A 27,698-nucleotide genomic window follows, 5' to 3' on the forward strand; every position below is an offset into this window, starting at 1 on the left:
GATCTGTTTCTATCACTTGGGCAAATCCTTTATTTGTTGGTTATTTCCATTTATAGCACACAAATGTCTCATTCATTCATTCAGAATCTTTCAAGTCATGATTGTTCAATGTTTACTTCAAGTTTTGGCTTCAATTTGATAAATATGTCCCTCCCTCCTCCAAGAGTTTATTTTTTAAAATCTTTCTTTCCTCATAAGGTATCGGTTCCTAAACTATCAGATTTGAGCTTAACAATGTGCAAACTCTGATCTCAATAAATTAGGGATTTTCAGTTGTACCCCAACTTCAAAAACAAAGTCTGGCAAAGATCATTTTCCTGCTCTCCAGCTCTTGGATTTTTGAGCTGTAGAATGAGCATGAGCCTCTTCCATCTTGAGATCTGAGGGCGAGGGTACTCAGTCATGGACTAACCCGGCTGTGGTTCTCTCTGGTTGTTTCCCATCACAGCAACACCCCTGAGTTCACTCAAGCCGCCGAGGGTGGACGCGGCGCCAGTGGTCACGTCTCCCTATCAAAGAAGAGATTCAGACAGATACTGTGGGCTCTGTGCAGCCTGGTTTAATAATCCTCTGATGGCGCAGCAACATTACGATGGCAAGAAACACAAAAAGAATGCGGCGAGAGTTGCTTTATTAGAACAACTGGGGACGACTCTGGACACAGGAGAACTAAGAGGTGAGAGAAACCCTTCTAATTTCTGCCATGGAACTGGGCTTTCAGAGAAAGGATTGTGCTTCCACCAATTGGCATGATTCTTCTTCTTAATCATCTAGGCTCATCCAAAAGGAATAGAAGAAAAAGGAGATGAACAGAAAACTAGCTTAATTTTTGTAATCTCGGTTGTTTCAGTGTTTATTTTCGTAATTTTATTGACTGTTTTTCAGATCAAACCCACCCACCCATGAATCAGACTTTTTCCTTCTGCTTTATCTTTAAACAGCTCTGATGAATGCTTTTGTAAGATGAGCAGTATGAGAGAAGATGCTAAAAAGGCCAAGTAGCATTATCTTATTTTAAACTTTTGTGTTTTCATAAATACAGCCAAAACAAAGCAACACATTGAGTATTTAGCGGCTTAAAGCAAGCCCCACCTCCTTTAATAGAAATATCTAGGAAACGGAGGTAAGACGGTGCTGTGTCCCACTCTATAGTCTACACCAGGCTCCCCGCCCCTACCTTGGCAGGTATTTTCTTGATTGATAGAAACCACGCAGTGTTTGAATTTCACGTGAGATTTGACAGAAGATGCTGAGCCAAAACTTGGAAACCATAGGGTGAGGATCAGTCCCATGGATTCATTAGGAAGACACCCTAATTTGTGGGGCTTAATAGAATATCTCATCATCAACAGCCATTGAAGCCTTTTTTCATCACCTAAACATTTTTGATCAACTGATGTTGACAATGTAGAAGTAGGACAAAATCACATATATTTTTCCGAGAAAATGCATTTTCTCAGAAAAGTAATTCTGCAAAGGGTGCTGTTGATACCTCTACTTCAGGTGTTGTATGGGTTAGATAAGCTTCAGTGGCTGGCTAGGGAATCATTATTCATAACAGCTGTAATTACAAAATCTACCAATCAATTTTGAGAATGCAACTTGGCTTTAAAGTGGGTTCTGTATGTAGAGCCTGGAATTCTTATTATCCTAACCAGGCTGTGAGCCTCCGAGAGGGATAATTATAGTCAGAAAATGACCTAGTACAATTCTAGACCAAATAAGTGGGACAGAAGATCATGCTGTGTGAGCTGAGAGGAGGGACGGGTCACTTCCGATTGTGTTGGTTGGGGAAGACTTCACCAAGGAAAGGGATCTGAGTTGTAACTAGAAATGTGAGCAGCCTTTTAGCAGGTGAAAAGGCATTCCGTGTGAGCAGAATTATGTATGGTCCTCCTTTGGTGTCCGTGGGGGATTAGTTCCAGGATCCCTTGGATACCAACATCCAGGGATGCTCAAGTCCTTTATACAAAATGGTGTAGTATTTGCATATAACCAACACACAAGCTTCTGTGTACTTTAAATCATCTCTAGATTACTTATAATACCTAATGCAATGCAAGTGCTGTGCAAATAGTGGTTATACTGTATTGTTTGGGGAATGATGACAAGAAAAAAAGTTCGTACATGTTTGGTACGGATGCAACCATTGTATGCCTTTCGATCTGCAGTTGGTTGAATCTGCAGATGTGGAATCCGCAGGTGAGGAGGGCCGGCTGTATGTTCAAGAAAAGAGGTAGATAGCTGTAGCTGGCAAAGGAACACCTTGTGGAACAATCCTATCCTACAGTATAGATTTAAGGCTCAAGGTCCATTAGTACATCTATCGAACTTGATTAGAGTCTGATTTTTCCAAGATAAGTAATTAAAAACAACAAATAAAAGCAAGCAAAAACGCTTTATTTTTGTGTATGATTTCTACCTATAGAAAAACAACATGGGGCTTAGTATTTCTGTATGTTGAATAATCTCATTGAAGAGGCTTTTGAGTTGTCGGTACTATTGCTTTTTGTTGTGGATTTCTAGTGTTCTCAGTCTATGTCTTGTTAAAAAATACAGGAAGAATCTCTCCGTAGCTGAAGGCTTACCCCCAACGCGCTGTTACTAGCAGATAACATGTTGGCTCGGTGACTCCTTCACGGCAGGGCACTGAAGGAGAAAAATAGGGCTTTATTTATGTTCTGTGCCAGATATTATGACTTATGGAAGAATTATTCCTAGAGCACATTCTTCGCGTCTGTTTTGAATTATCAGTGCTGCGTCTTTTATGCACAAGCACAGCTAAATGACTTAGGCGTCTGAATTCTGTAACATTTGAGCAGCTTGTCTTTTACACAGAAGACAAAGGGGGCTGCTCTTTGACTTGATAACTCAATGTGACTATGACTCAGTAGCACATGAAATGCAATTAGTGTTGAACGCAATGTCCTTGAAACCAACCTTTTCACCTTCCCAGGTGATATCTTGATACATATTTATTCAGCCATCAAATATGTCAAAAGCTGGAGGAATAAAGCAATGATGACAACCCAGCACTTTTTAAAACACACACACCTATTTCTGTAATGCTTCTAATGCATTATCAACGAATTAATGAAGGCAGAAATGCTAATCAGTAAATTCAGGCATATCCATAAGTTTTTGAAAAATGGCGTCAAGCAACTGGAGCACGATATGGCAGTGTCAGAGGCTTTCTCTCTTTTATAGCACTTCTCAGCTTTTTAAACACTGCATCATTTACTTATTAATTATGGTTTTCCTGTCTTTTCTCCCTATTCCTGCTGTAGATTGTTAGCACCTTGAAAGCAGGCATCTGTGTCTTTTTTCGCTCACTGTTGTGTTCAAGACACTATAGCAGTGATGGACACATAGTAGGCACACAATAATCGCAGAATGGATGAATAAACAGAGAAAGCAAAAATTTTAAAAATCACCTAGATCCTACATTCTTAACATGGCAATCATTTTCATTTCTAAGAGGATCCTGATTACGTCATTCTTACAAGAAATTATGATTTTTTTCTTCTAATTTTTAAATATGATATACATTTTACGTATTGTGAAATTGAGATATTGAATGTTATAGTTCCATGAATTTTGACAAGGTGAACATCTGTGTAACCCACATTCCTATCAAGATACATAATTTTTCCCTCATGACATAATTCCTCTATGCACTTTCCCACTCAATCCTCACCTCCCATTCCAAGGAAGCACTTTTCTTAACTTTTCACCATAGATTAATTTTGCCTGTTCTAAAATTTCCTATAAATGGGAGCAGAAAATATTTTTTTCTGTGTGTCTAGCTTCTCCTGTGTAACATACTGTTTTTGAAATGTCTCCATTTGTTGCATATAAAGCGGAGTAGCTGCTTGCACTTAATCACTGTAGTATTCTACTGCACAAAAATTCCACAATTTCTTTATCTGTTGTCCTCTCGATTTTCTTGGTGCTATTTTAAATAAAGATTTCATGAACATTCTTTTTTGGTCAACATATGTTTTACTTCTCTTGGTAAATACCCAGGAATTGAATTGCTGGGTCAGAAGTTGGGTGTACTTTTAATTATATAAGAAACTGCCAGCGTTTTTCCCCAAATAGTTGCATTATTTTGCATTCCCAAAAGCAATATATATTAGTTCCATATCCTAACCAGCATTTGTTTCTGTTAGTCTTTGAATTTTGGCCATTCTAGTGGGTGTGGGAGAGTATTTCATCAGGCTTTAATTTGCGTTTCCATGTGAACTAACATGTTAAGTGCTTTTTCAGTGTGCTTATTGGTCATCTGTGTATCTTCCTTTGTGAAGTATCTGGTCTCATCTTTGTCTCTTTTTTCAAAATTTGATTTTTTGATCTTTTTTTAGTAGTAGCTAGGAGGTTTTCCTATATTATTGACACATATCCTTTGTCAGATATATACATTGTAAATATTTTTCTCCTGTTCCATCGCTTGACTCTTCATTTTCTTAAAAAATTTCTGGTGAGCAGAAATATTAAATTATGGAAGTATAATTTATCTCCTTTTCCTTTTATGATCATTGTTCTTTTCCACCATCTAAAAAATCTTTGTCCGCACCCATGTTCAAAGACATTCCTGTATGTTTTCTTCTACAAGTTTCATCATTTTAGCTTTTACATCTAGGATTATGATGTATTTCAAATTACTTTTTGTGTATGGCGTGAGGTAGGGGTTGAAATTTATTTTGTTTTCATACATTCACCTGACTGTTACAGAAAACTTGTTGAAAATATTTTTTTCCTCATTGAATTTTCTTGGCACCTTTGCTGAAAATCTACTGATCAAGGGTGAGTCCATTTCTACGCAGTCTGTTGTGTTCCATGGATTTAGTTGTTGATCTTTCTGCCTGTAATACATTACATTGATTTTTTTAGCATTCAGAAGTCTTGAAATCAGGTAGTGCAAATTCTCCAGATTTGTTCTTCTTTCTCAAGATTGTTTGTTCTAAATCCTTTGCATTTCTATATAAATTTTATAGTCAGCTTGTCAATCTCTACGTAGAAAACTTGGAATGTTGAATGGGATTGAATTCAATCTATAGATCAATTTGGGGGGAATTTACTTAAATTCTTCACAATATTGAGTCTTCCAATCCATGAACATCTTATATCTCTCTATTTATTTATGTTTCTTTAACTTCTTTCAGCAATGTCCTGTAGTTTTCAGTGTAAACGTTTTACCCGTTATTTGTTAAATTTATTCTCAAGTATTTTTTGTTCTTTTTTTAATTGAGGTATAATTAACATATAACATTATGTTAGTTTCAGGTGTACAATATAATGATTCTATATTTGTATACTGTGAAATAATCATCACAATAAATCTAATTACCATTCATCGCTATACAAAGTCACAAGTGTTTTTTCTTGTGATGAGAACTTTTAAGATTTAGTCTTAGCAACTTTCAAATATGCAATACAGTATTATTATACTATAGTCACCATGCTGTACATTACATCCTTGTGACTAATTTATTTTATTACTGGAAGTTTGTACCTCTTGATCTCAATTACCCATTTTGCCCATCTCCCAACCTCCATCGCCTCTGGCAACCACTAATCTGTTCTCTGTATCTATATGTTTTGTTCTGTTTGCTCATTTGTTTTGTTTTTTTAGATTCCAAGCATAAGTGAAATTATACTGTATTTATCTTTCTCTGTCTGACTTATTTCACTTAGCATAATGCCCTCAAGGCCCATCCATGTTGCTGCAAATGGTAAGATTTCATTTTTTCTTACACTGAATGATATTCCCTTGTGTATATATACATATGTATATACACACCTTCTTTATCCATTCATCCATCAATGGACACATAGCTTGGCTACTGTATATAATGCTGCAATGAACATAGGGATGCATATCTCTTTTTGAATTAGTGTTTTCATTTTTTTGGATAAATACCCAGAAGTAGGATTGTTGGATCATATGGTAGTTCTATTATTTAACTTTTCGAGAAACCTCCATACTGTTTTCCATAGTGCCTGCACCAGTTTGCGTTCACACCAACAGTGCACAAGGGTTAATTTTTCTCCATATCCTTGCCAACACTTGTTATTGCTTGTCTTTTTGGTAATAGCCATTCTAATAGGTGTGAGGTGATATCTCATTGTGGTTTTGATTTGCATTTCCCTGATGATTAATGATTTTAAGCATCTTTTAATGTGCCTGTTGGTTATCTGTATTTCTTTGGAAAAACGTCTATTCAGATCCTCTGCCCTTTTAAAAATCAGATTGTTTTTTTTTTCGTGTTGATTTGTGTGAATTCTTCGTATGTTTTGGATGTTAATCCTTATTGGATATATGATTTGCAAATATTCTCTCCCATTCACTAGGTTGCCTTTTCATTTTGTTGACACTTCCCTTTGCTGTGCAGAAGCTTTTTGGTTTGATGTAGTCTTACTTGTTTATTTTTGCCTTTGGAATCAATCCAAAAAAATCCTGATGAAGACTGGCATCAAGGAGCTTATTGCCTACTTTTTATCCTAAGAGTTTATGGTTTTGGGTCTCAGATTCAAGTCCTTAATCCATTTCGAGTTAATTTTTGTGTATGGCGTAAGATAGTGGTCTATTTTCATTCTTTTTTGTGTGGCTGTCCAATTTTCCCAACACTATATTTTGAAGAAACTATCCTTTCCCCATTGTATATTTTTGCCTCCTTTGCCATGAATTAATTGACCATATATGCATGGGTTTATTTCTGGCTTCTTTATTCTGTTCCATAGATCTGTGTGTCTGTTTTTATGCCAATACCATACTGTTTTGATTACTATTGCTTTGTAACATAGTTTGAAATCAGGGAGCATTGTGCCTCCAGCTTTGTTCCTTTGTCTCCAGATTGCTTTGGCTATTTGGGGTCTTTTCTGGTTCCATACAAATTTTAGGATTGTTTGTTCTATTTCTGTGAAAAATGCCATCAGAATTTTGATAGAGATTGCATTCAATCTGTAGATTGCTTTCGGAAATATGGATATTTTAACAATATTAATTCTTGCAATCCAGGAGCATGGAATATCTTTCCATTTATTTGTGTCTTCTTCAGTTTCTTTCATCAATGTCTTATACAGTTCAGTGTATAGGTCTTTTACTTCCTGGATGATTATTATTATTATTATTGCTAGGTATTTTACTCTTTTTGATGCAATTGAAAATGGGATTGCTGTCTTAATTTCTCTTTCTGATATTTCATTGTTAGTGTATAGAATGCAACCAATTTTTGTATATTGATTTTGTATCCTGCAACTTTGTTTGTTAGTTCTAACAATTTTTTAGTGGAGTTCTTAGGGTTTTCTATTTATGACATCATCTAATCTGCAAATAGTGACAGGTTTACTTCTTCCTTTCCAATTTAGATGTCTTTTATTTCTTTGTCTTGCCAAATTGCTCCAGCTAGGACTGCAATACTGTGTTGAATAAAAGTGGCAAGAGTGGACATGCTTGTCTTGTTCCTGATCTTAGAGGAAAAGCTTTCATTTCAGCTTTTCACTGTGAGTGTGATATTAGCTGTGGTTGTGTCATCTATAGCCTTTCTTATGTTGAGGTACATTTCCTCTGTATGCACTTTGTTGAGAGTTTTTATCATAAATGGATGTTGAATTTTGTCAAATGCTTTTTCTGTGTCTATTGAGATGATCATATAATTTTTTCCTTTATTTTGTTAATGTGGTATATCACATTGATTGATTTGCAGGTGTTGAACCATCCTTGCATCCCTGGAATATATACCACTTGATCATGGTGTATGATCCTTTTAATGTATTGTTGAATTCAATTTCCTAATAGTTCGTTGAGGATTTTTGCATCTATGTTCATCAGGAATATTGGCCTGTAATTTTCTTTTTTTGAAGTGTCCTCAGCTGGTTTTGTTATCAGGTTAATGCTGGCCTCACAAAATGAGTTTGGAAGCATTCCCTCCTCTTCAATTTTCTGGAAGAGTTTGGGAAGGATAGATATTATATCTTCTATGAATGCTTTGTCGAATTCACCAGTGAAGCTGTCTGGTCCTGAACTTTGTTTTTTGGGAGGTTTTTGATTACTGATTCAATCTCCTTACTAGTAATTGGCATATTTGGATTTTCTGTTTCTTAATGATTCAGTCTTGGAAGATTTATTTTTCCAGGAATTTGTTCATTTCTTCTAGGTTGTCCAATTAGTTGGCTTATAATTGTTCATAGTGGTCTCAGATGATCATTTGTGTTTCTGTAGTATCAGTTGTAACTTCTCTTTCACTCTGATTTTATTTATTTGAATTCTCTCTCTTTTTTTCTTAGTGAGTCTAGCTAAATGTTTGTCAATTTCGTTTATATTTTCGGAGAACCAGCTCTTAGTTTTATGGATCTTTTCTCTTGCTTTTTCAGTCTCTGTTTCATTTATTTCTGCTCTGATCTTTATGATTTCCTTCTTTCTATTAACTTTGCGCTTCATTTTTTCTTCTTTTTCTAGTTCCTTTAGATGTAAAGTTAGATAATTTTTTTTTTTAAGGATTGGCACCTGAGCTAACAACTGTTGCCAATCTTCTTTTTTTGTTGTTGTTGTTTTTTCCCCTGCTTTTTCTTCCCCAATCCCCCCCAGTACATAGTTGTATATTTTTAGTTGTGGGTCCTCCTAGTTGTGGCATGTGGGACACCACCTCAACGTGGCCTGATGAGCGGTGCCATGTCCATGCCCAGGATCTAAACCGGTGAAACCCTGGGCCACCGAAGGCAGAGTGTGTGAACTTAACCACTTGGCCATGGGGCCAGCCCCTAAAGTTAGATAATTTATTTGTGATTTTTCATGTTTCTTGAGGTAGGCCTGAATTGCTATGAAATTCCCTTTTAGAACTGCTTTTGTTGCGTCCCATAGGTTCTGGTGTGTTGTAATTCCATTTTCGTTTGTCTTAAGGTATTTTTTTATTTCTTCTTCAATTTCTTTGTTGACTTATTGGTTGTGCACTAGCATGTTGTTCAATCTCCACATGTTTGTAATTTTTCCAGTTTTCTTTTTGTAATTTATTTCTAGTTTCATACCATTGTGGTCAGAAAAAGAGGCTTAATAGGATTTCAATCTTCTTAAATTTATTGATACTTATTTTCTGGCCTAACATATGATTTATCCTGGAGAATGCTCCATGTGCACTTGAGAAGAATGTGTATTTTGCTGCTTTTGGATAGAATGTTCTGTATATATCTATTAAGTCCATCTAGTCTATGTGTCATTTGAAGCCAGTGTTTCCTTATTGATTTTCTGTCTGAATGATCTATCCATCAATGTAAGTGGGGTATTAAGGTCCCCTACTCTTATTGTATTGTTGTCTATTTCTCTCTTTAGGTCTGTTAATATTTGCTTTATGTATTTAGATGCTTCTATGTTGGGTATACCTAAATATATAAGTGTTTTATGTCCTTTAACACTAGTATAAATTAGTATAATTAGTATAATATACTAGTATAAATATAGTATAAATTATATTTTTTGAGATTTCATTTTTATATGTTTGTTACTGATGTACAGGAAATGCAATTGATTTCTGTACATTGATCTTGGTTTCTGTAACCTACACATAACTTTTACCTATTATTTGTATGTAATTTAATAGCACAAAAAATTTGTGTCTTTTGTGTTTTTTTAATATTCACACTGTTTGGCCATTCGAAGCTGTAGAACTGTGTTAGCATTCTTGCTTTCCTTTGCTTCAAGTGGCAGATCAAATTTTTATAAAGGAAATTATTCTTATAGATTAATAAAGAATTTTAAATGGGATAGGTCTAAATAGTTATTAATATGCATAAACTGGTTACTGACTCAACTTTAGTGTTATTCATTCCAGAAAACAGATGATATCTGTCTCTACTTCCAAGTTTTAATTTAGTAAGAAAAATAGTTACCTGTTTATGAATACGGAATCCAATGTAGAAAACAAAGGAAGTTCTTGAATTATGGAATTATAATATTTCCTGGTCAGAAAGTACTTTAGAGGTTTGTTTTATAGTTTAAATTCTTCTTGCCAGCATAAAGCACACATCTAAGGCAGTTTCTTATTTAGAAACAGTGACAGTGTAAGTTATGAAACTATAGCTAGGTGCAAATAGAATATTCATTTTGCAGACCTTTATAATTTATTCTTTCAGAAGTCTTGGGATAGAAAAATGCCTAGATGGTTCTTTTTTTCAGAGGAAACTAGAGTATTCTGGTGTAATTCTTGTCTGAAGACACAGCAAAATAACTCATTTGAAAATGTAATAATATTTCTGGCCATCATAAGCTGATGATACTGGAAAGGACATCAAACGTCATTGAATTATAGCCCTTCTTTTTACAGAGCAGATTCTGAAGGCCAGAGAAGTGAAATGACTGTCCCCTTCTAACTTATAGCTAGACCTCAGCTCGTGACTGCAGGTGCACCAATTTCCAGGACTCATCATTGACTAGCTAGAATTTGGGTAATTTAATTAACTCTTTCATTTTAAAACAGTTGAGTTTGGTAACTTACATGTTTTAGTCTAACACTTGCTTTGAATTCAGGTGGCCATAGTGAACTCTCAGTTTCCCAGAAGTGCATTATTTGCAAAGTACATTATACACCTTTAATAAAGGAGTTTTTCTTACATTCATGACCCCTTCTCAGCTTCAGTGAATATAGAAATGCAAAGAAATCACATTCATTATTTATAGGGGTCTGGAATTGAGAAGCAAAGTTCTATGAAGAGAAAACATACTGCTAGAGGGGTCCCTAGAATTTATAACTCCCTCTGTAATGCAGCTTCTGCCTTTATTAGAGGAAGTGAGGATTAATTTCCAGGGAATCAAGAAGCTCATGTAGGACTTCAAATCATAAATGTAGTATGTGTGTCAGAATGAAGACTTACTGCAAAATAAGCAGAACTCTGGAGTGAGAGATTTCTGCCTTTTGAGTGATTTCTGCTGTGGACTTTCAGGTGATAGTAGGTGGGCTGCCTCATATTCTGTTTCGTTAGTTTGGCCTCTGCCCTCATCTCAGGCAGTAGATAGCTTAGCCCTGCCATCCAGGGACACTCCTCCACCTTCAGTTACCTAAGGTACCTGTGCAGGGGACTTGGGTGCTAGATCTGCTCGAAGGCCAGTGGAAAGGAAGCTGCTCTAGGTAAAAGTGAGCTGTTTTCCAAGGTAACCAGTGCAACTATTGCTGGAAAACAATTACGTCAAAACTTAGTGGCTGAAAGCAATAATAGTCATTTATTATCTCTCACAGTTTCCCTGGGGAATCTGGGAGTGGCGTGGCTGGGTGGTTCTGGTTTTAGGTTTCTCATAACATTGCAGCCCAGAGATCAGCCTGGGCTGCAGTTCTGCTTTTAAAAGCGGCTCGTTCCACTCTGGCTAACAGGTTAGTGGTTGCCAGGGATTGGGGTTGGGGGAAAGGGTTGACTACAGTGGGGCCGTAGAAGGGAATTTGGAGGCTAATGGGACTTGTCTGTACCTTGATATGGTGGTGGCTCCACGGGTGTATGTGTTTGTTTGTCAAAATTGTAGAACTGTACACCAAAAAGAGAGCGGCATGTAAATTTAAAAAGCAGAGTCAAAGAAGAAAGAAAAGGCCGCTCACTCATATGTTGGCAGGAGGCCTTGGATGTTCTCCTCGTGGGCTTCTCCCAGGGATCTTTAACCTGCTCGTGCTATGGTGGCTGGCTTCCCACAGAGCGAGACGTCCAAGAGAGCATCAGGTGGAAGCTATCCTTTTTATGATGCTTGAAGGTCACATAGCATCACTTCCATCACATTCTATTAGCTTGAAGTCAATACCAGTCCATATTCAAGGGGTGGTAGAGAATCAGACTGCACCTTTGATTGTCAGAGAATATGGGGACGTTTTAAAACCACCGCAGCCAGTCAGAGTGCAGGTGGACAGCTGACCTATGTGACAAACACTGTGCTGTTACAGCCTTGTAGCCTTTGGAGTGAAAAGTATCTCATCCACAGGTGGAATTAATATATGCAATAAACGCAAGTCAAGGATTTCATTTTTTTTTAAACTAAAATATAACAGAGTTCTGCCTGTTCTCACAAGAACCAAGCCAACAGAAAATAGTTTTTCGGAGGTCCTCTGCCCAAGAACTGGTTCTGGCCCTATGGCTGTCGTGGCCCAGGTCAGCAGAGACAAGGTATACTTTCCCATCTAAAGGGTGCTCAAGAATCTCCATATGAGTTTTTAACAATCCTTTCGTCATCCAGTAACCATACTCCCTTTGTACCTGGCTACTCCAATATAGTGCTTGAGGGATTCCAAAGATTTGCGGACTAAATTAATTGGAGTTAACAGCGTCATTGTGGGCTCCCAATCTCCATGGGGGATGATAGGAGCAGAGGTTCTGATCAGGTGACTTGAGGTGAAGTGTTTAGAAACAGAAAGCTTGTTATATGCTACTTCTGTGTTTCATCTCCGCTTCATTTGTTTATTTATTCATTCATTTTTCCATTCATTCTTCCAATATTGAACTCCTACTGTGTACCAGGCACAAAGTGTTGGAGATACTACATTGAATGAGAGGAGAAGCTTCATGTCTTGAGAAGAAGACAGGAAATAAACAAGCAAAATGTTTTTAGCCTGTGACAGGTGCTAAGGGGAGAGAAGTGGAGTGACATAAATAATGAGATGGGAGGTAAGTTCCTTTAAATAGGGTGGTTCGTGACAGCCTTTTGGAGAAGCTGATTTTGAACTGCGACCTGAAGGAGGGGAGGGATCCAGACATGAAGCACCTGCTCCTTCCAAGCAGAGGTACTAGCAAGCGCACAGGGCTGTGTGTCGGGGAGGAACTTGGCACATCTGAGGCCTAATTGCAGGCATAGTGCCTGAAGCTAATGAAAGGGGTAAAAAGTGAGACTGGGGTTAGATAGGGTCACATTGTGTAGATCCTAATAGGTCATTGTAAGAAGTTCTGATTCATTCTATGTGCATTTAGATGTTTGCATGCCATCTTGCTTGTAAATCAAAATACTTCACATTTGCTCTACTTAAGGGCTTGGTTCTTGTCCATTCTAGGTGTCACTCCCGTCATTCCTGTGAATGCACCCTTTACCTATTCCTTTGTTCAAGGCCACATTTCTCAAACCACTAGCAGATTTTTAGGGTAGCAACGTTTTCCAGTAAGAGATCCATCATTTGTTCATGGTTTTCAGGGCTAAAAAAACCCCCTAGAGTTCCTGTAGTATTGAAGGGCAAGAACAACTGACCTAGGTCCTTTAATAGTGCTGGCAGTGGGTGCGTGGGCTGGAGAATAGAAATTTCTTGACAGTCACTGAGTTGAGGAGGAAACCAAGCTCGGGAACAGCGTGTTGTCTCCTGCGGAATAGCAGGGGCATTAAAAGGGAATGCATCATGTGCATTCAGTCATGGTAGAGGCAGTTTATTCATGGGAAAATGGACCTAACAAGTAGCCACTGAGGTCTTCATTGTAGAACAGAGGATTTTGGCCACTAATTAAGCCTTTCTCATTGGGCAAGCAAAGAGCCAGAATGCTCAAGTGTGGAGATATAAGGGTGACAGTGGGAATGGAGAAGTGGAACCCCCAGATTTTGAGATCAGAGGAGTCAGGTGAACCTTGAAGGACAATGAGATAGTATTCAGGTCAGGCAGCCAAGCGGGATGAAATTACACGCAGAGGACAGAGCCCACACAAAGGCATGGGACCAGGGGACAGCAGGGCCCCTCTGAGGAGCTGGTGGCTTGGCTAAAGCGTAAGGCCAGGTTTTGGAATAATTGACGAAGTACTTGGAGAAATAAAGACTCAGATTGTGGTGAGAGTTGAATGCTTCCACTTAACCCTGAAGGCTTAGGGAGTGATTTAAAGATTTCTGTCAGGAAAGTTGCATGTTGATATTTGTATTTTTGAAAGAGGTCTCTACAGACAGCAATGTGGAGGCTGAGAACTAGAGGAGAGGCGGGGAGATTTGTTGGAAGACTATTAATTTAATACAGTGAGAAATTATGCCAATTTGAACTCAAGAAAGTAGTTGCAGTGGAGACAAGGAAAGGGAACAATATGAGAAAACAATTTGATGTGGATTCAACAGAATTTGGTGGACAGTGATCCTCCAGAGCCCTTGACAGCTGCCTGATTTGCTCCTAACCTGCCGGGATGTGTGCCCAGACACCGCCAGAGCCGTCCCCTGAAGCGTGAATCCCAGTGCTGGGCATGGGTCTTATCGGTCCCAATACTTTCAATGCAGTCTCAGTCTTGTCAAAGTTTCTTGAAGGCAGGGTCCATGTCTTCTTCATGTCACCCACATTATCCAAACCAATATATTGCTGTTAGAAGGTCCTGAATGAATGCCCAGTGATTTGTATGGTCTTACTCCTGTTAACCAATTTAAAGACCACACTCTACATTCTCCAGTTCGTATGGTGCAGTCAGAACTATGGTTCTCAAATGGATGATTGAACATTTTCTAGGGCTGAATACTTGATAGAAAGTTACTATGTCAAGTAGGGTGTATTTTTATCACATTTAATAAGTTAAAACAAAGCATTAGTTCATTCCTCATACTAATATTTTCAATCTCTGAAAGCCGTATTTTACCTAGTTAAGAATCAGCAGAAAATAGGACCTTTAAGCAGTTATGATAATTATAGAACACAATTCTAAATTGAATGGTAGGGGAAGAGGTGCCAGAAGAAAATACTCAGCTTAGATTACACCTGGTTATTTTTGCATTATTATTTTTAATGTGTTTTGACACCTCAGCTGTTGCATATAGACTCGCTCTGATCTTCAGAGCCCACATTTTGGCTTAGATAATTAAACTGCTTAAATGCCTCATGTTCCTGTCATATTATTGGAGTGGGAAAATAGTGTGATATCAAAGAGATCATTTTCATTCATTCATTACTCCCTTCCTTCCTTCATTCATTCCTTCACACTTACTAAGCATCTATTTTGTGCCAGGCTCTGTGCCTGAAGTTATATGGAGTATTGAAATATCTGTGACTCATCATCTAATCTGAAAGGGTTTAATGTCTAGAGAAGGTGAAAAGAGCAAGATAATATCTTCATTGAAACAAATATAACAAAATATATTAAAAAAAATAGGAGCTTAGGAACCATCCCTGCATAATGCTTTGGAAATTGGAAATAGAGAAAAAGTTACTTCCAACCTGGAGTTAGCATCAGGACATGTGGAAACTGGTGACCAGGTTCTTTAGAGCAGAGAGATCAGCATGACTAAAGACATGGAGAGATGGAAAAAGTATGAGCATAATTAGCAATCAAGTTCAGTGGGGTTCGATGTGCAAGTGTGATAAAGCTGGGCAGACGGAATAGAACCACACTGTAAATAGCCTTGCACCTCAGGCGAAGCCGAAGTTTATCTGGTAGCCACTGACGTATTTTTTGCGTAGGGAGATGACTGGTCTCATCCGTCCTTTAGCGGGATTCCTGTGTGATGGATTGGAGTGGGGAGATTCAGGAGGCCAGGAAACCAGATAGAATCGATGCGGAGGCCTGCACAAAGGCGTGGGCGGGGCTGCGCTACACAGGGGAGGGGAGAACAGAACAAGTGAAAGAGCTGTTTCTCTTTGCACTCTTCCGCATACTCTCCCCTGAGCAGAATGGAAAGGAGCTAGAGCACTGGAATTCTCAAAGACACTTTGGCAAGGCCTTGGGAACACTAACAGGAAAAATATAAATTTAATGAGTGATAACATAAATTTCTGTTCAATCTCAAATCCAACAAGAAATGTAGTTGATGAACATTCACAGTAGTCTATTTACATCGCGTAGGGCAATTCTTTCTTCAGCTGAGACGGATTTTTGCCCATTATTGTTATTAATGAAGCTAACAAATGGAACACTGTCTGAAGAAGCTTGGTTAACTCTTCATCATCACTGACTTGGTTCTCAAAAAGATGAGCTTGGCTTTTAAAATGGCATCATTCTGCCCCCATTTATGCATTGTGGGCACATTCATTACGTAGAGAACTAGAAACTAATTTGGATTTCTAATTTCAGAGTTGGCTAATGTGTTGGAAACAGCCCTAAATTTCATACATGGAACCGGTGTCCTTGGTTGTGAGATGTTGACCAAGAAAAGGTCGAAAGCAGCATCAAACACACACACCAAAATGCAATTCACTTAACCGTCCTTTAGCCAATTTTGGCTACACTGAGGGAGCTGACAGTATTATGTGAAGCTGCTAAACAATTCATTTTTCTTCCTCAGCGCTCTAAGGCCCTTCGTTGGTATTGATTGAAGATCTCTGTTGTTTAGTTTAAGCTCAAGAACTCGGAAAGTATTTTGCAAGAGCTCAGCACAGTGTTTTCCTAAGGTTCTACGAACATGTGTCTGTTATGCTGGCTCTTAAATCACTGTGGGCTTTGTTAGTGGCATGCATTCACTTGACAAAATAAGGGATGCTTGCAAAAACATGCAAAATCAGGAGAAACCTGTCCTTTAACAAATGGGAAACTATTTTGTTTGTTTCTAGATTTACAGCTATAACTCCATGCAAAAAAGTAGTCATAAGTGTCTTTCATTTTAAAGCTGCTATAGATAGATCTAATTTTCTGCAGGCGATGGGATTCTGTCAACTTGATTGTGAACTGAGATTAAGGCATATAAAACAATTGTCAGGTTTACTCAAAGTAGAACATGCCTACTGCTGATTTTGTTCACTATCTTATTTTGAATAATATTTGATGATGTAATAGTCATTGTGGTAAACCCTGGAATATAAAGATGACATTTTTCTGGAATGTAAGAGAAGACATTCTCCCATCTTCAAGACGTCCACAGCATTGTGGTTACTGTGGCTGGTGAAATATTGTGAAGCTTTTTACTTGAAGATCTCTGGTGTGTCTTGTGTGTATAAAAGCATAGCGATAGGGAAAGAAAGACAAAAGTATAGTCCAATCTACACTTTTGAACTATTTTTCAAATAGATTCTGCTACTGGCAATTGTCATATCACATGAATATTTTTATATTTTTTATATATTGAATACTTTATATATTGAGTATATTGAATATATTGAATATTTTTATAGTTGAGGTTGATGTAAGGGAATACATAGCATCTTGATAAATTGCATCTGGAACCTTTGTATGGCCTGGGACCAAAACTGTCACATGAAAATGGAGAAATTTAATCCTATAGATGCTTTCTGTAATGGAGTCACCTGAAAAAAAGATTTCTTCATTTATTTGTCTATTGGCCATTCAACAAATACTTGTTCGTGATTATTATATTATAGACATCCTGCTCAATGCGGGGGATGCAACAATGAACGAGGCATGGTCCTGGCCTTCAGGAAACTTCTACGCTGGTAGGAAATACAAGCATTTTAACATTATTTAAAGGATGTGTTTAAAATCTCCAAATTATTTACATGTCCTTAATGTAAGAAATGGGGAAATTTCCCCTAAAATCTTGGAAAAACCACTTTAACTTAAAAATACACACAATAAAACTAAAGATTTCTTTGGAAATATAGAAGCTGGTGATGTGCGGCCAATAGAAACGTTATTTACCAAAACAGATTCTTTGTTTGGAAGGTGTGTGTGATGCCTCCACTAGCCAAATGGGTTCTTAGGCCTGAATAATGAACCAAAATATGCAATAACTTGAATTTGGAGTCTATTTTTACAAAGTGTGACAAATAACGATACATTTACTGAAATAGCTGATGGACCAGTGGAGCGGTAGCATAGCTTTTCACAGATTCCAGCTGGCAAACTGTTAACTGATTTGAAACGGTTGTCAAGCAGTGCTATTTTGTAAATAAGAGTCTTGATTTCTGTGGCCATTACATGCGAAAGAGAGGTGTCTGTTGCTCAGAAGGAACCCTTTTAGGGGAGCTATGGTTTCTCGAAATCCTGGTGAATCACTGAGGTTCGGTTCAGTGGACTCAGAGTCAGAAACCCTGAAGTTGAGGCCTGTCTCTGTTACTAAGTAGCTGTGAGACCTTGATGAGTTGCTTCACCTCTCCGGGCCTCAGTTCCTCTCTATAACGTGAAGGTGTTGGGCTGGGTCATCCACAGTGTCTCTGTCAGCACAGTCTTCCACCACGTTTCCATCTAGGTGAGTCTGAAGCACAGAGGAGCACTTTGTTGTGAGTCCGTGTGCGTGGGGTGTGGATAGTGTCACCTCCAGAATAGGATTTGGTGTATTAGATTGTCCAGTTTTAATGATGAACTGAGCCTACCTTGGGCCCATAAGGAAGAGTGTTATTTTGTCTTCTCTCTATTCTTTTTGACCACCCATGGACTTCTGCAGTCCACAGGTGATGTAAGGACTCAATTCAGGTATGTGGTCATAGCAAAAAGTTTTTTGTTTTTTTTGAGGAAGATTACCCCTGAGTTAACATCTGCTACCAATCCTCCTCTTTTTGCTGAGGAAGACTGGCCCCGAGCTAACATCCATGCCCATCTTCCTCTACTTTATATGTGGGATGCTGCCTCAGCATGGCTTGACAAGTGATGTGTAGGTATGTACCTGGGATCTGAACCGGTGAACCCCCACCTGCCAAAGCAGAATGTGTGCACTTAACCACTGTGCCACCAGGCCGGCCCCCAAAGCAAAAAGTTTTTGATTACTGTTTGGCTTGGATCTGGATAAACTATATCCTGACTTGCAGCCCTAAGGAAACCAATACAGAAGGAAATCTAGAGTCCCCTCAACGTATTCCCCCCATACCTAAGACTTTCTGTCAATCCCCAAGAGTCAGTGCCAACTTTATCCTTTTACTCATCCTCTTATCTCATCTCTGTTCCGTAGCCTTTCCTCAGTTTCAAGTACACATCTGTAAGTTTCCTATTTTCAGCCCTTAGACATAAAAGTTCTTCAATGGAGTCATTGGCCTCTGCAACACATGTGCACATACTTGTGTACTCACACTTACATATATGAGGATTGATCATATATATTTTTTCTATTGTCTCTCATTTTCTCCAAGTGTGGTTATTATGTGAATGGAATTCACCATTGTTGCAACTAATTGTGAGGATTCACTCTAGCGACAGTGGCGTAACTCCTCTCAGATCAACTTTCCTACTGATAATAATAATGAACTCTGACAAAGTATGAAAATCATTTACTTGAAGGCAATAAGAACATTCAAAAACAGGCAAGAACTTGAGGGAAGTGACTACTTGGAAAAAGGAAACAACGCTGAGTGATTTTCCCAATTCTTATGGCTTTTTTCCTCAGGTCTGACCCTGGACAACACCAAGCTGGTTGGCTAAAACTGCATGAAAACCCATAGTCTTACTGGCTTTAAAAACCCAAGGAAAGAGTTCTGGGCAGCTATAGGACTGGAAAGTGGAGGGAAAATTCGAGAAAAGAGAAAGCCATAGAGAGGAAGCCTCAAGTTCTGTGTATACTCTGCCTAAACTTGTACCTGACTCGGAAACCACACATCCATGTGGCCAACTGCAAATAGCCTACCTAAGTCTAAAAACACTGAGCAGAAAGTTTAGCTGCTGCCCCTTCCAACACACGCACCACTGGGGAGACAGCGTTTGGAGTTGGAGTTCAGCTAAGTTCACTGCCTGCTTTAAACATCAGCACTCTGGAGAAATAGAACAGATTCTAGTGTTTACACAATGTATCATTTTGTACACAGTGTATCCTTTCAGTGTCTAGATACAATACTAAATTAATGTGCACGCATATGAAGAAACAGGAAAATGGGACCTATACTCAAGAGAAAAAACAACTAATGGGGTCTAATGGTCCAGCTAAGGGATATGCTCAAGCACATAAAGGCAAATATACTTATAATGAGTTAAGAAACAGAAAATCTAATCAATAGGAGAACCAAGGAACCAAGTGGAAATTTTAGAGCTGAAAAATAAAATGTTCAAAATTAAAAATTCACTGGATGTATTTATAACACCAACTGGATTTGACAAACGGAAGAGTCAGTTGAACTTGAAGTTTGATCAACAGGAATTAGCTAATCTAAAGGACAGAGAGAAGAAATTAAAAAAAAATAAAAATACCGTAGTAGTATGTGACAATGTCAAAAAGTCAGCATATGTGAAGGAAACAACTTTACATGTTTAAGAAGCTCTTGAACCCTAAATAGGATAAGTATAAAGAAAACTGTGCCTAAAATCACCATGTACATCCCAGGCAAACTGCTGAAAACAAAAGATAAAGAGAAAATCTTGAAAGGAGCCAGAGAAAAATTCCACATTACATAGAGGGCAACAGTAAACTGAATTATAGCTGATTTGTCACTAAAGCAAAAAATTGAATCCAGAAGTTAGTGAAACTCTTCAAAGTGCTGAAGGGAAAATAATAACAACCACCACAAACAAACCTCTCAACCAGTGAAGACATTCTTCAAGAATAAAGGTGTAAATGGACATTTTCAATGAACAAAAACTAAATAATTTGTTGCCAGCAGATCCGCACTATAAGTGCTAACGAAGTTCTTTGGGCTATACAGAAATTCCAGAAGGAAAATCAGATCTTCGGGAAGGAATGAAAATCACCAGGTGTGATAAATATGTAGATTAGCATAGCAGACTTTTTTCCTCTAATTTCTTTAAAATACATCATTCTTTTTTATGCCTCTTTTTTTAAAAAAAAAAAATGAGATACAATTCACATGCTATGAAACTCACCACTTTTAAGTACGCAATTCAGTGGTTTTTTAGTGTATTCACAAGGTTGTGCAACCACAAACACAATAAATTTTAAAATGTTTCAGCACCCCGATGAAGGCCTGTATGGTCAGCAGTGATTTCCCATTCTCCCCGCCACAGCCCGTGGCAACCACTGACGTACATTCTGTCTCTATGAACCTGCCCGTTCTGAACATTTTGTCTAAATGAAATCCTGTAACATGTGCCTTTTGTGTCTGGCTTTTTCACTTGTCATAATCTTTTAAAGGTTCATCCGTGTTGTAGCGTGTATCAGCGCATCATCCTTTTTTCTTGCTGAACAATCTTCTGTTGTATGGATCACTTTTTGTTTATCCATTCATCAATTGATGGACATTTGGGTTATTTCCATAACTCTTATGAACGATACTACTTTGGACATTTGTGTAAAAAGTTTTGTGTGGACGTGTTTTCAGGTGCCTTGGATATATACCTAGGAGTGGAATTGCTGGGGTATGTGGTAACTCTATGTTTAACTTTTTAAGAAATTAGAGACCTGTTTTCAAAAGTAGCTGTAGCATTTTACATTCCCACGAGCAATATATGAGTCTTCCAATTTCCCCTCATCCTTGCCAATATTTATTATTGTCTATCTTCTTGATTATAATTATCCTCGTGGGCTAGTGACATTGAGCATCTTTTCATGTATTTATTGGACATTTATTCATGTTATTGGAGAAATATCTATGCATAACATTTGCCGAGTTTTTAGTTGAACTGTTTGTCTTTTTATTTTTGGATTGTAGGAGATCTTTATATAGTCTGGATACTAGACTCTTGTCAGATATATGATTCTGCAATTTTTTCCTTCCATCTGTGGGTTATCTTTTCAGTTTACTAGTATTATTTGAAGTAAAAACATTTTTAAGTTTAATTTATTTTGCTTTTGCTGTTTGTATTTTTGTAATCTCATCTAAGTAATCATTGTCTAATCCAATTATTGCAAAGATTTACACCAAAATTTTCTTCTAAGAGTTTTATAGTTTTAGCTCTTATATTTAGGTCTTTGATCAATTTTGAGTGAATTTTTGTAGGTGGTTTGAAGTAGGAGTCCAACTTCACTCTTTTGCATATGATATCCAGTTGTACCAGTAACATTTGTTGAAAAGATTATTTCCTTATTGAATTGTCTGGGCATTTTTACTGAAAATCAATTGACCATAATTGTATGGGTTTATTTTTTAGACTACCAGTTATATTCCTTTGATCTATATGTCTATCTTTATTCCAGTACCACACAATCTTGATTACTACAGCATTGTACAAGTTTTGAAATCAAGAAGTGTCAGTGTTACAACTTTGTTCTTATATTTCAAGACTATTTGGGCTATTGTGAGTCCCTTCCATTTCCCTAGGAACTTTAGGATTGTTTCATCAATTTCTCTAAAAAACGTAGGTAAAATTTGGATAGGGCATGTGTTGAATTTGTAGATCAGTTTAGGGAAGATTGCTATCTTAACAATATTAAGTCTTTCAATCCATGAACACAAAATGACTCTCTGTTTGATTTTAAAAATATCTTTTTAAAAATAGGTCTTTAAAAAATATCTTTCAACAGCATTTTGTAGTATTCATTGTGCAAGTCTTGCACTTATTTCATTAATCTTATTCTCAATATTATATTCCTTTTCCTGCAATTGTAAGTGGAATTGTTTTCTTAATTTCATTTTTGGATTATTTATTGAAAGTGTATAGAAATACAATTTCTTTGTATTGATCTTGTATCTTACACCTTTGTAGAACTCATTAACTATAGTAGTTTGTGTGAGTGCAAGTGAATTTGTGTATGTGTGTATTCCTTAGGATTTTCTTTATACAAAATCACCATTTCTGCAAATAGAGTTTTATCTCTTCTTTTTCAATATAGATATTTTTTATTTCATTTTCTTTCCTAATGGCCCTGGCCGAAACTTCCAGTACAATGTTAATAGAAGTGGTGAGAGCAGACATACTTGTCTTGCTCCTGATCTTAGGGAGAAAAATTGTTCACCAGCAAGTATGATGTTAGCTGTGGGTTTTTCATAGATGCTCTTTATCAGATTGAGAAATTTCCTTTTTATTCTTAGTTTGTTTGACATTTTTATCATGAAAAAAATGTTGGGATTTGTCAAATGTCTTTTTCTTCAGCCATTGAGGTGATTCTGTGGTTTTTGCCTTTTATTCTATTTATACGGTGAATGACATTCACTGATTTTTATATATTGAACCAACCTTGCATTCCTTGTATAACTTTTACTTGGTCATAATGTACAATCTTTTTTATGTTCTATATTTATAAGAGATATTGGTTATGGTTTTCTTTTCTTGTTATGACTTTGGTTTTTGTGTTAGGGTGATACAGACCTGCAGCAAGACCGAGGAATTTTGGGACTGATTAAGGAAAATGATATGACTCCAAGGGGGCAGTAGCACACATGAGCTTTATTTGACTGATGCTTTGACAGGTTTGCATGCTGGGAAAGTTCCTCATAGCATGACACCATTCAGAGGCTACAGCACAGGGAGGGACCACTACCCAGAAAATGAGGAGATCAAGGGAGCTACTGATGGAGAGGAGACTTGGATTAGGGGCTTATGTGTATGGATGATGTCACTGAGCAGCATGACAGGGAATCTCTAGATCAAAGAGCTCCAAAGGCAGCAATGCTTTTTTGGGGGACTTGTATAAGCATAGGATTTATTTTCTCTATGGCTTGCAGACGTTGGGTATAGTCTCCTTGGGTGTGCAAAACAAGCAGGCTGTGGGTGGCTAAAATCTACCTATTTGGGCTCTGTTTAAAACAATTGGATGTGTAAAAATTTAAGTTTTGTGTTGGTGTGCTTTGGGATAATAGGTCTTTGCCTGCTGTGAAGAAGGAAACAACTGAGGGCCAATATACAGAGGCTATCTTTGGTTCATTTATATAATATAGTGTCATAGAGTGAATTGGGAAGTATTTTCTCCTCTTTTGTTTTTAGGAAGAGGATTGGTTCTAATTCTTAAAATTGTTAGTAGAGCTTACCAGTGATGCCATCTGGTCCTAATCTTTTCTTTGTGTGGAATTTTTTGATTACCAATTCAATGTCTTTATTTGTTATAGGTCTATTCATATATTCTATTTTCTCTTGAGTTAGTTTTTGTAGTTTGTTCATTTCTATGAATTTATTTTGACAAGGTTGTCTTACTTGTTGGCATACAATTTTCTGTAGTATTCACTTATAATCCTTTTTATTTCTGTAAGATCATTAGTGATGTCCTCACGTTCATTCCTGGTTTTAGTAATTTGTGAGTTCTTTCTTTTTTCTTTGGTCAATCTAACTAAAGATTTATCAATTTTCTTAATCTTTTCAAAGAAGCAACTTTGGTTTTGTGGATTTTTAAAATATTTTTCTGTACTCTATGTCATTTATTTCCACTCTAATGTTTGTTATTTACTTCTTTCTGCTTTCTTTGGGTTTGTTTTGCTCTTTTTCTAGTTTCTTAAGATGGAAAGTTAGGTTATTGATTTCAGATCTTTCTTATGTTTTTTAATGCATGTCTTTATAGCTATAAATTTCCATCTGACTGTTGTTTTTGCTGCATCTCATAAGTTTTGATATGCTGTGTTTTCATTCCATTCATCTCAATATATTTTCCTTTGTTCCTTTCAATTTCTTCTTTAATCCATTGGTTGTTTAAGAGTGTGTGATTTAATTTCCACGTTTATGGATTTCTTAAATTTATGTCTGTTACTGATGTCTAATTTTATTCCATGATGTTTAGAGAATATACTTAGTATGATGTCAGTCCTTTTCAATTTATTGAGACATGTTTTATGGCCTAACATATGGTCTATTCTAGAGAATGGTCCATGTGCCCTTGAGAATAATGTGGACTCTGCTGTTGATGAGTGAAGTATTCTGTAGTGTCTCTTGGGTATGCTTGGTTTACATTGTTGTTGAAGTCTTTGATTTCTTTCTTGGTCATTTGCCTAGCTGTTCTAGCTATGTTGACAGTGGGATACTGAAGTCTTCAATTATTAGAGTTGAATTGTCTATTTCTCCCTTCAGTTCTGTCATTTTTTGCTTAATGTACTTTTGAGATTCTGTTGTTCAGTGCATATATAATTATTATATCTTATTGACAGATTGACAATACTATCATTATAAACTGTCCTTCTTTTTCTCTATACCAATTTGTGGATTAAATAAAATTGACAACTACAGCACAAGAATATAAATGTAAGATTCTTAAACTTTATGTAAAGTGATTTGATATTAATACTAAATAGAATAAAAATGAGAGTATGTGCACAATAATCCTTAGAGAAGTCACCAAAAAAATAGAGGTATAATTAAACAGATAATGGATAAATTAAAATGATATTCTAAAGATATTCAATTAAATCGAAAGAAATATGAAAGGAGGAACAGAAAAACAAAAGTAGATGGAATGAACAGAAAAAGGTAGTAGAACTGGAAGCCCCAAATCTCACCATTTTAGTAGTTAACAGTCAATATAAATGGACTAAATACGAATTAAAAGGCAGATATTTTAAGAATGGATAAAATTCAAGACCCAGCTAAGCCAGTGAGGACCTAAACATTATTAATTTACAGTGGAGATATTTCTTTTTATGAACTTATTACACATGAGATGCTTGTCTATCATGGGGTAAAAACCTTTCAGTAGGAAGATTATGATTCTATTGGTAAAAGAAATGTACTATCTCTGTTGTATTACTCTGTTGTATTAGTGATACACATAATACTATATACTATTTACTATATACATATTACTCCATATGGCTATATACGTACAACTCTATATACTATACTTTATGGATAATTTAAGGGTGTTCAAAGGTAATTTTGATTTTATTGTATTTTGTTTCATATGGAAACTGCACCCCTTGTGAGTTGTCACTCAACTATACTTAGCTCACGTCCCTTGTATTAAGACCTACTCAGTGCTGGAAACCTTACTGCCACACCTGAAGCATTCCAATAGTATCTTAATAGGGCATTTCCTCTAGAAGCTTTATCTTAAGGCTCTTCACGCCCTATCCATTGGGCTAAAAATTCTTTTCCCCAAGCAAGAATATGGCTGGACATAAAGTTTCTCTTCTATTGATTTTTTTTCTCCATTTGTACACATATTTGCCAAATAAAGACCCTCACTGCAATGGACCTAAATTTCCTATTTGTTCTGTTTGCCTGTATACATTCTTCTCTCTAGTCCATCAAACTAAACTTCCTTAAGCACAATATTTAATATGTCAGGGCTCTCCTTAAAACCTTATGTGTCCCTTCAAATACTGCTAGCTGAGTAAAGTTAGGTTCTTGTTTACCTCAATAATTCATGGTTTTCATTCCTATCTCCATTTGTTGTTTATCTATTATTAAGTAAACTTTTAAATTTTAGAATAGTTTTAGATTTATTGTGAAGATATTACAGACAATTTTCATTTTCACCACACTCATTTCTCCTATTATTAATATCTTACATTCATGTAGTACATTTATCACAGTTAATGAGACAATATTGATATATTGTTGTTATACTTAAGGAGTGAGGAGTTATTCTCCTTGAGAATGGAGTGTCTACATAAATTATTTGGAATTCTTCTGCATGGGAGATTTGTCTCTTCTCCTTGTTTATTTATTCAATCATTTATTTATATCAGTATTAACTGATAGATAAATTTATTTTATAGTTTTGTTTATAATCCAATTCTACTCTATTTATTTTGTGCTTGAGTTGTTCTGAGTTTTATGATTTGGAACTCTTTTAGTTAGCTCCTATGTCTCTGATGTACTCCCATTACTGTGGGGTTTTTGTTTGTTTGTTTGTTTTGTTGTGTTTATGCTTACTTACTTTCTGGCACAACAACATGCTTGAGGCTCATCTTGTAAACTTCCTGCCTCAGTCACAGAAGCAGCCATTTCTGGAAGGTGTCTTGGTTTCTTTTTTTTGGAGAATTGGATTAGAAACTAAGATCTGGGTGCTAGGTTTCTTGCTTACTTTGAAAGTTTGTTTTCCCATCTAGTCAAATTCTTTCTCTTCAAGAATTTTTTCTCAAATTCCATCTATGCCCTTTAGTTCATAATTCCTCTACTGTAAGAGTCTCCTAAATGGTCTCTTTCTTCAATCTATTTCTCACTTGGCAACCAGAGAAATTTATATGAAATACAAATCTTATTATGCCATTACTCTGGTTAACAACCTTCACAAACTCAATATTGTCCTCAGGAGAAAGTTTAAACTTAATATTGGTGGAGAGGATTTTGGGATCTGCTTCCTATTTTCCTCTCCAACTTTACCTCTACAAACTCTTGTTTTTTTGGTGAGGAAGATTCACCCTGAGCTAACATCTGCTGCCAATCCTCTTTTTCTTTTTGCTTGAGGAAGATTAGCCTTGACCTAACATCTGTGCCAGTCTTCCTCTATTTTGTATGTGGGATGCCTCCACAGCATGGCTGATGAGTGGAGCAGGTCCATACACAGGATCCAAACCTGTGAACCACAGGCCACCAAAGGAAAGCACATAGAACTTTAACCACTCAACCATGGGGCCACCCCACTCTAAAAACTCAACCTCAGTTTACACTCCATCCATACTAAAATAACTTTAGTTTCTTATGTGCTTTTGCATAGTTTTATTCCTAGAACGCTGCCCTTACTCTTCTTTTTTTGTCAACACACACACACACACACACACTCACCCTTCACTGGGTAGATTCCTCTTCAATTTTCAGATCCCTCCTTAGATGCTCCTCTTCTGAGGAACTGTCTCTAGAATGCATCCTGGCTCGGCTTCCTTCCTGAGTTCTCCCATGGGCTCCATACCTTGGTTTCCTATTGTAGCACTCATCACATGGCTGGCAGTCACCTTTTATTATATCTCTTCCTTCTAGACTGAAAGCTCTGTGATGGCAGGGACTTTGTACATTTGTTTCATCACCGTTATTATTAACACTTAATATCTGGCTCTTCATATGTGCTAAAGAAGTATTTCTTCAGTAAATTAATAGGTGGCCCATGGGGTATTCCCCATCATGCTAGTCTCAAGGATATAGTGGTCACTGCTGTATTTCCAAAG

The 27,698-nt window shown here is 36.9% G+C and overlaps 1 protein-coding gene across 3 annotated transcripts in view; it reads left to right on the forward strand.

The window, feature by feature from the left end:
* The window catches only part of ZMAT4 (zinc finger matrin-type 4), a 317,539-nt gene that overhangs the window by 197,744 nt on the left and 92,097 nt on the right, over window positions 1-27,698 (forward strand). For 2 of the 3 annotated variants that reach the window (XR_006886617.1, XM_046648399.1), the window contains exon 5: window positions 449-676. The exons of the other annotated variant lie outside the window; for it this stretch is intronic. Coding sequence is in view for 1 of the 2 variants with exons in the window: in XM_046648399.1 (XP_046504355.1) it covers window positions 449-676 (228 nt within the window). In the remaining variant the exon portion in view is untranslated. The remainder of the gene's footprint in view (window positions 1-448; window positions 677-27,698) is intronic. 3 annotated transcript variants of the gene reach the window in all.

The sequence above is a fragment of the Equus quagga genome, chromosome 22 (genome assembly GCF_021613505.1).
Source record: "Equus quagga isolate Etosha38 chromosome 22, UCLA_HA_Equagga_1.0, whole genome shotgun sequence".
Classification (NCBI taxonomy): Eukaryota; Metazoa; Chordata; class Mammalia; order Perissodactyla; family Equidae; genus Equus; species Equus quagga.